This window comes from Columba livia, chromosome Z, assembly GCF_036013475.1.
Source record: "Columba livia isolate bColLiv1 breed racing homer chromosome Z, bColLiv1.pat.W.v2, whole genome shotgun sequence".
Lineage (NCBI taxonomy): Eukaryota > Metazoa > Chordata > Aves > Columbiformes > Columbidae > Columba > Columba livia.
In genome coordinates, this window is record NC_088642.1 from 65104272 (window position 1) to 65114113 (window position 9842).

Genomic DNA, 9842 nt, shown 5'->3' on the forward strand with positions numbered 1-9842 from the left:
TTTCTAGGGACAATGAGAGACAAGGATAGGTTTATAAATGTGACAGAGCCCTCACACTTGGTGGAAATGCAGCAGATAACTGATTTTACAATAGTTCCCACCTCCACATGCTGTTTATTTAATGTATATGCAGGTACACATTTATTGTTCATTATGTTCTTCTCAGGTGGTGTCAAAATATTGTGTCTGTTATATTTCTTTATTTCTAGGAAACAGTGAAGGCAAAAAAGGAATTTGAAAAAGATAAAGAATGGCTGCAGTATATACAGAAGCTTCTTGAAGCACAGGTGCTAAATTTATATCTTCACTTAATGCATTATAAGTTTCTGCTCTCAGTAGCTAAGTGGTTTTAGGTTGCAATTAATCTGTTTCACTTGTAATTATGTTTCCATCAATGGTCCCAGACTATACTGTGAAAAGACTAGGTAAAATCCTTGTTTTGTAGCATTTCCTTTTTATTTTTTTTTTAAAATAAGAGTCACTGGATAAAACTGAAGAGATGTTAGCCAAGGATTCATGATAGCTAACTCAACAGCTGAAACCGGTGAACCAATGCTGGGAAAAACAGCACAGACCTTGGCAAATGTGTTAATTGAATTATTGAGACAGTGTGTAATGCTTGCAAGAGTAAGAAGGATCCATTCTCTCATACCTCTTAGGAAAAAGAGATTTTTTTTTATTATGTGCCTTTAAAGTAAGTAGTTGATATGGACACCTGAGGAGTTCATGGGTTTCAGTGACCTTTTACTGTGGACCTGTTTCCAGTCAATTCATGTTTTCCTCATAGCCAGACAGCTGTTTATTATCGTGTCTTCCCGCATTCTCTACAATATTTTCTACTGAGACCTCGAGCAGCTTGTTAGTGGGAAGTAAATATTGATTTGGCATCCTGTCAATGCAGAAAGAATGAAAAAATTTCCACCAGAGGCCCCTCAAACATTTTCTTATCGACATTTTCTGGGCAGAGAGGAAAGCTGCATAGAGGATGACAAGGCTGAGACTAGCAGAAATCCCTGAGGGGTCCATTGAGACTGCCGCTGTGACCTGTGTGATACTTTTTCTTCTCTTTCAAGTCTTTTTTTTAATACACATACAGTCTGCTGGGATGCTCCCCTCTTGTAAGTGATCAAGGGCAGTTTATTGGCAGGTGAGAGCCCTGCTTTTCTACCCGTAGTCAGCTTTTGTTTGGACATCACTGACAACATACACTGACTCTTGAAACTTTTCCGTTATATTTGAGTTGTCTCCTTTATTCAGATGATGGGTAGCTGATGTCTGAAAAGAAATAAAATTTGATTTATAAATCCAGTGTTCTTAATGCATATTCACTAGCATGGGTCCATTAGCAGTGTAATTCATTTCTGTTAAGAATGTGAATGACTGAAAATATTTTGAAAGCCATTTCAAGGGAACAATCACATCCAGATTTATATATTTTCATCATTAATAGCTTTTGTGCTTCGATTGTGTCCTATGACCAGATTTTTAAGAAATGACAGGTTTTTTTCTCTTCCATTATCAAAACTTAGTATCATTAAGACTGCTTAATTGCTGTAGTGGAGGAGATAGAGATATCAGTTTGCTTTTACTGTCCTTGTCAGAAATACTGTCATTTTAATTCAACCTTGTAGTGTTACATGAAACTCAGCAGTAAAAGCACAAATATTTCTGTTCACAAAATAGCCTTAAGATTTTTTTTAAAAATCTACAAATTTCAAAATTCTATTTATTTTATGGACTCCAAAACTGGAATAATATTCAGGAAATATGACGGAGAATTCTTACTCTGTTTTTTATCATCATACTTTGGCAGATCATCACAAAATTCTAAGCAGAGTTTTATCACTTCTCCTCAGCTGATACAGGCACACAACAAAAACCAGGGCAGGGATAGTGAAGGGTTGTCGAGTATGTAACCAATGGTACTAGGATTGCAAATGTTAGCGGAGGATAGAGGCTCTCATTGCTGTATCAGTTTGTGTACAAGTTAATAGTGATTTTCAGTGATTTTTGCTCCATCTTGTGGGGTTCCTCAGGAGGAGCTCTGAAGGTAGAAGTAGTTCTTGACAAGCTGACCGTCTTTACAATTACAAGAAAATTAGTGCTTTTTGAAAGCAGCCCGCTCTGCTTTTCATTGCTGTCCATGCTAAGTCACATGGATGGAAACTGATGGTATTTCTTGGTGCCTACTTGGGAGCAGCTCACAGAAAAATGCTATGCCCTTTAAAATGCTAAACTCGTATATTGTAGAGAGTTTGGTTGTGGTTTCCTTTAGTAGGCATTGCTAATATTTCTGATCAGAACAGACCGCTCACTTAGCGACAGAGGCTGGCAAACTGTGTACCCGTTTGCGTATTGGACAAAAATGCAGGCTTGCCCTTTTCTCTCATTCTGAGAAAATGTTCAGTTGAAAATTGCATCAGAGCACTTAATATTGCAGTTTGATATAGTGTCTTTTTGTGCCATTGAGCCAGGACTTGGAACATAATTGCCCAACAGTATTGATTTAATTGCCTAGGTTTATTTGTGGACTCCTAATTATTGACTGGAGGTAAATTTAATGGAGAAACCTTTATGAACACTGGGAAACTGCTGCTGTTGCTGTTATACATAATGAACTGCATCATATCCCTTTAGATCATTCTTCAAGCTAATTTTATCCCGCTGTGACAGTACGATAACATTTAAAATGTCATAGACATTTTATTTTTATTACTGACATACGCCATTTTACTGGTGCATTAGAATTTTGGCGGGGACTGAGGGAAGCACTAGTTGCTTTTTACTGTCATTTTATAGATTCCCCTAAAGTGTAATGATGAAGAATAGCACACCTCTGTTTTACATTTCATCTGTACCTTTATTTTCCATACTCGTATGACTTGAAAAAGTCTGTCAGCTTTACAAGAATGTTAATATTTCAGTGATAAATATTTTTTCATTCCTGAAGCTCACAAACTGCAGCCAGAGCTTGTGTGTCCTTATTTTACCAAGTACTGTAAAAACACATGTGAAGAAACTACCCCACTGCTGAGAAGCTTGCAATTTGATAGACATCTCTGCATCAATATGTTATTATGCAAATAAGAACCATATAATCAAAAAGTATAGTCATGTTCTGAATTACACAGACTAGGGAAAAATAACATATTGTCTAAACCTACATCTTGAATGGCCAATACATGTTTTTTCAGTTGCCTTTTTGGATTGGTGCATTGACTTCCAATGACTAGAGTGCTCTCACTAAAGTATAAAAATGAAACATTTGAATAAGTGACATTGGGATAAAAGGAAAAAGGTTCTCTTGCCTATGAAGAACCTGTATGTGGAGAGGCTTCATGGGAGAGCATGCAGCTATCTGCACAGGGGTAGCTGAGTCACGTGTACAGGTATCAGACTGATTATCCGTTAGGGATGGGGCATGGGAGAGAGAAGCTGGGAGAGGTATTGCATTATAGACCATTGAGTTTTTAGCAGTTCATGGTGTTGGGGAGAGAAGGGATCAAGTATGGTTATCTCCGGCATGTGGCTTTACAGCTTGCATGGCAAGTAATGAGGCTTTTATCTACTTTATCCATCACATCTGGATGTGTATGTCTTATTATTTGAACCTGGCACAGTATAGTAGCACTCTCCTTTTGTAATCATAAAAGCCCCACACAAAAGAAAAAAACCCCAACCAAGCAAAAAACAACAACAAAACACAAACCGCCACACACAAAACAGCAACCTTCTCTAGCTTTTTCCTGTCATAGGGAATTTGTGTAGCTAAGTGATGACTTCTTTTCACATAGCTTAGAGAAGATTTCTTGTACAACCAAGGACTTTCATTCATTGTAACTGAGTGTAAGGAACAGCATCTTAGAACACTCTGGTAATAAATTTTGTATGTGAGTAGAATATGTTATCCCAATCTAGGTTGTTGCCTGAAGTCTCCAAGAACTATTTTTTAATAAAATAGTAATCATCTGCCCAACTCTTCCAAGCATTGAACTAAATGACAACATTGATTTAGCATGTCACTTATCAGATGTACAGCAGCACTTGCCTACCCTCCTTCCTCACGTAGGTGTTTCAGGTACCTGCACCTGGAAAAGCAGCACCAGCGCAATCTGAACCATATCCTGGGCACCACTAACATGGATATCAGACCATCAGAAAGTAACCATGATTTTCTTGTCATTACAAGAATAAGAGCTCAGTCCTCTGCACTGGCAATCCTTTACAATATAAATCTATGTTTTATCTCATGCACAGAAAAAAAAAAAACACATTACATCACTTGTCTTGGACTGAAAACAGCAAGAAATTGCCTTTATTACTCAGGATAGTAATAGAGACAGGCACATATATCTTTATATAATCACATATATACGGCCATCACAAAGCAGAATGGACAAAGAACAATAGTGAATTGAAGCATTTCTCTAATTTTTTTTTGTAAACTTTGACTTTTATAATGACATTAGGAGGTTTTGGTCATTATAATCTGGGGTTTTTTAGTTTTATTTCAGGTTATTCTTTGTGGTTCACTTAATCAATTTGAGGCAGTTCTGCAGTGTGTTTGGGCAAATGATTAATAATATGATGATCCATTTGGAGAGATTTAAAATAGGTGTAACCACTAATTTGTGTATTCCAGAAATTAAATACATTTATTTTTTTTTAACACATTTCAGATTTTGTGAAGCAGAGGCCAAATAACGTTGTAGTCTGTGAGTGGAGACACTATGTCTCATTAGAGTAACAACGTTGCCTTGCATTCATTATGAGTCTTTTCACTGACAGATCAGTGTATATTTATGCACTTGGTGCTGAGTGAGACTCAGTCATGTCGTGTAAAGTCAATAAATATTACTAGCTTATTTTTTACAGAAGGGATCTCAGAAAGAAGTAGAACTCAAGGTCAGAATAAATAGATGAGAGAAACAGAAATAATTACCAGCATTCTTGACTCTTCTGGATCATGTTACCCTGCAGTTACATGTAGATATCTGTCAGTTAAGTTGTGTAAGAAGTACACCATTTCATTCATATGACTTTTTAGTATCAAAGAAGAAATCTATAATTCTGGTAAAGATAAATATTTTTAAACCCACATGTAGTTTGTGCTGTCAAATTTTCGGAATTTATACAAACCAGTTAAATACTGCTTCTCTTATAGCCTACCATAATGTGCTGATTTAGGATCACTATCACTGTTAATGCTTGCTGTTCAGATAAATTGGTTGTGGCACAGATAACTGGAAAACATTTGAAGGAAGTATCATTCTGTATTAAAATATATAATTATCAGTGGTATAAACAAGCTTTCACTCCTTAGGTGTGCACTTAGCACTCACTGAACTCCCAAAGCCTTCCCCAAGCATATGGCAGGTTTGGAAGCTGGGATGAATACTTTGGAGTAGAGACATCTTCAACAGTTGTGAAGTTCTAGGGAGAAATGTAGCGGGAAGCTTCCCAGGATAGTTACAGAGCCATCATTAAAAGTAAATCTGACAGGCTTCTATTAAAGATTAAGACTGTAGAGATCATCCAGTTCTGTGTGTCTGTATGGAAAGAAAACCTGATAAAAACATATAGCACTTTCTCTGAAACCAACAAATGGTGAAAGAATGACATAACATTCAACTTTCAAATGCTCTTGATTTAAATTAATGATTTAAATTGAAAGAGTTATTGAAAGATCACTTTGTCATAACATGGAAGCCAGGGAGAGTAGTGAGCAGCAAGTAAAATGTAGCTAGAATGGTATGAGCCAGAGGCATCAATAAGAATCCATTCATCTCAGGCACAACATTAAGGAAGTGAAATGTATCAGAAATTAATGTAGTCAAGCTAGGCAAGAAGAATTAGAGACTTTGAGGTAATGGTATAATGTTCTCGTAAAAAACAAATTTAGATGAGGAGGGAGAGCAATTAGAGTGAACAGGATGCTGGGGTCAGTGTTTTTAAAGCACAGTAGCAAGTAAGTGTCACAGAATTTCAGATAAGATTATGTCTTATATTACTCAATACATTTGTGCTTAGTGAATTGGATCCATGTATTCCCCAAAAAGTCATCACAATAGCATACAGGAGAAAGCTGACAGTTGTAGATGACTACTAGAAAATTCTTACCATAGACAAAAGTTATTTATAAGAGATGGAGACACGTCTGGCCAGCAAGTATCAGCCCTTCAAAACCCCCTTTCCTGTACAAAAGGGGAATAATGCATATTATCGTCCTTTTCCTGTAACTGCAAAGTGACTTTTGAGCAACATGTAGGGTTTCCATTACAGTCACTTCATGATAGATGCTTGCTATTAACAGGATTTTCATTGCTACCATTTTCGATTTTTTTTTTCTCTGACTTGTTAGTAATTATAACTATCAGTATATAAATTAATATCTATATATCAGTTCAAACATTAGACCAGCATTTGCATTTGATGTCCTTTTATGTTTGGGGTTTTCTGTTTGTTTTGTGTTCTTTGTTTCATATGTCCAGCAAGCAGGCAGTACTCTGTCTGGTCTAAGTCCCATACAGTTTTCTCTATAAGATGAAATATGGATGAAATATAAAATCAGAGCAGCGATACTCAGGTGTGGAACTAGAGAGCAGTTCTAGATACAAAAGTGTTGCCTCGAACTGCCGTTGTGAAAAGCAGAGGAAGCTGGTGACTGGCCTGCTGAACCAGCTCTAGTATTTTACCTAATTTATTTCTGTTGGCCTTATGAGGGTGGAATTTTCTCTCCTGATATTAGCATCAGCTGTTACTTCTGGTGTTGGACTGACCCCTTGGTCACTGCTGGTCTCACCAGGAGTTCAAGAAAGCTGACAGAGCTCTGTGAAGCTGACAGAGGCTTTCCAAGGGTGGAGGAAAATTGTTCAGCTGCTTTCCAGCATACAGTGCACTGTGCCATGACTGTGAAAGAAAACCTCTTTAAGCATTACAGAATCACAGAATCACAGAATCGACTGGGTTGGAAAAGACCTCAGAGATCATCGAGTCCAACCCTTGGTCCAACTCTAGTCCGTTCACTAGATCATGGCACTAAGTGCCATGTCCAATCTCAGTTTAAAAACCTCTAGGGACGGTGAGTCCACCACCTTCCTGGGCAGGCCATTCCAATGCCTGACCACTCTCTCTGTAAAGAATTTCTTTCTAATATCCAGCCTAAATTTCCCCAACGACAGTAAAAAAATATACCAAATCTTGTTCTTTGAAGACATTGGTTGTGCAAATACATCTTTTGTATCGGAGGAGATATAAAAGAGTTTTTCACTTTTCTCTGTAAATATGTAAATACTATTTTTTTGTATCATATTTTAGAGGAGCAGACGTTTGTATAATATCCCAGTCAATGCAATTGGAGCTTTTGGTGCTTGGGGTTTGGTTTTGTTTTCCTTTGTTTTTCTTTTTTTTTTATTTGTAAGGTTTCATGTGTGAGTCTAAGGCAGTTGCCACAGCATTGAGGGCTGTACTTGTAGCTCTGTCTCACCCTCCTGAGAGCAGTGAACGTACAGTACCATTTCTCCATGCCCTAGAGTTGACTGTAACCTCTTATTGATCAGCTGATTGAAGATAAATAGCGGAGATGCTGGTACTGCAGTTTACATCATTAACATGGTCAGTAAAGCATGAATTGTTCAATAAGGCGTTTATCTTTTTTCATTTTACACTGTTCTTTTATCATTTTTATTAGAGAGAGCAAATTTTCAGACATTAGCCAGACAGGTGAACTTCAAAGTGCACATGTGTGCATGTGTGGTAGTTGTCAGAACTAAGTGAAATCTAATGGTTTAAAAATGTTTAATAAATGTTTTTCACACGAAGGAGTAAAGTTCAATGATCATTTTTCTTACTATGTTTCTTTTCCAGTTTCCTTTTGCCTCATACTTAATGGATGCCATACTGGAAAAATTAAATGAGAAGAAGAAGCTGGTAGAAGAGTACACTTCTCTCATGAAACACACTGTATAATGTTGCTAAGACCTGTCTTTGCAAAGTGTGACTAAAATATGTGTTCTGTTTCCTCAAGTCTTTCCTCTTCACAGAAAGAACTGTCAATATGCATATTCAATACATAAGTAGAAACTGTGAACTAATTAATTGTTGAATGAGAGGAATTAATTACGTTCCTATTTAGAAACAAGTGTGGTGGTTGATTCCTGAAGACAATTGCTGCAAATCAATGCAAAATTAAAAATTATTTTCCTTTAAATGCATTAGCAGTGAGCGCCAGTGTAGGTTTTGTGGAGAGAGGATGTTTTTGATACAACCAATATGCATCTGTGCAATTCAGCAAATACAAAAAGCGGCTAAGTAACTCCTGGTTGTACTACTGAGAACAGTAGAAGTAGGATTTATGAAGGAACTGGGAATATCATTGATATTTTGAATACCTAATTTCTTTTAGTTACTTGGTAAATCCCAGCTTTATGATAGATGCTACCTAAAACTGTATGTTTGCTTTATGTTGAAAAAAATGAGAAAATGTTGTAGAAAAAACGTATTTAATGTAGAGTAATATTCCTGGGAAAAGCTGTATTTTCTTCTAGGTTAGAGTGTATTGTGTACAATGTATTTAATTGTATTTTAAAAATTCAAGAAAATAAAATAATTTCTAGTGTGGGTTTTTTTCATTAGTAGTCCCAGTCCTTTCTGAGCTAACACCAAGCTGCAAGCCCTAACTTATCATAGGAAAATGGTATAGAGTTTTCATCAGTTGTCTTCTTCACATCTTTGACCTTAAGAGTGTGTATTTCTCTGGACCAATCCACATGAAAAAAAACAAAAGACCCAGGTTTCTGAATTCATGTGGTAATAACATTTAGCTCACATATATGGCTCTTCATCTATGGATATCAAGTTGTTTTACAAGAGAAACCATTATCATTGTTCATACTGAGTGAGGAACCAGAAGCAAGATCTCTTTGGCCTAAGATCACTCAACAGTTGACAGAAACAGAAAGGTTTTCTGCTCGTCAGTCCAGTACTTTTCTTAGGATGTCACCATGCTTATTTTTGGTTTATGGAGTACATTATTTGGTGTCTCTAGGAAAAGAATGAGGAAGGGAAGACATCACAAAACTTCTGCTCAGTTACATCTGGTGACAGCAGGGGCTTGAGAGAATTTTTATTGGAATTACGGGAAATCATGCAAACATATTCCACCTACACCTCTAAATTAAAATTTGAAACTAGCCCTACACATAAAAAAGAAACACATCTTTAGAAGTTGTCAGCCACCACCTTTTCCAAAGCAAGAAATAAGGGGCATCATATGGAACTATCAGGTGACATTTTCAAAACAAGCACAAGGAAGCCACTCCCGTGCAGTGGGAACAGAGCTGTGGAACTATTCGCCTCAGAGTTTTACTGAAGCTAAAAATTTACATTGTCTCTAATGCCAATAAAATTGTGCCAGTGAGTTTTATAGATGATAAATCCATCAAAATACATGGAAACTGTGCTCATATGATTTCCAGCAATTCCAGCAAAATGTACTTGAAGATAATTTCAACATAACTTCTGTTGCTGGGCAATGGGAACAAAAGCTCTGTGAAGATTAGGCACTTTGTCTTCATTTCCATGCTCTGCAAGACCTGCTGGTGCAAATCTGATTCGGCGCTGATCTTAGTGCTTGCTGATCTCTTTTGCCTTAGTGAAAGAGCAGGGAACATCAGCTAATTCATGTGGAAAACAAAGAACTTTTGGGGATGGTTTCCCAGACTAGCACCTTTTTCCCATAGCTTAAACATCTTGCTTTCCTGGCCCTGTGCATTTCTCTATCTCCTGGGCACCTGGGTATGGGGAAAGCTCTCTTCTTGACCAAACAGTAAACAAGAGCAGTG

At 37.0% G+C, this 9842-nt stretch overlaps 1 protein-coding gene across 3 annotated transcripts in view; it reads left to right on the forward strand.

Moving 5' to 3' along the window:
- CNTLN (centlein) overlaps positions 1 to 8630 on the forward strand; it is a 194292-nt gene extending 185662 nt beyond the window's left edge. For all 3 annotated transcript variants that reach the window (XM_065046182.1, XM_065046184.1, XM_065046185.1), the window contains 2 exons: positions 210 to 287; positions 7867 to 8630. In XM_065046182.1, coding sequence (XP_064902254.1) covers positions 210 to 287; positions 7867 to 7968 — 180 coding nt within the window. In that variant the 3' untranslated portion in view covers positions 7969 to 8630. The remainder of the gene's footprint in view (positions 1 to 209; positions 288 to 7866) is intronic.
- Positions 8631 to 9842: the final 1212 nt, after the last annotated feature.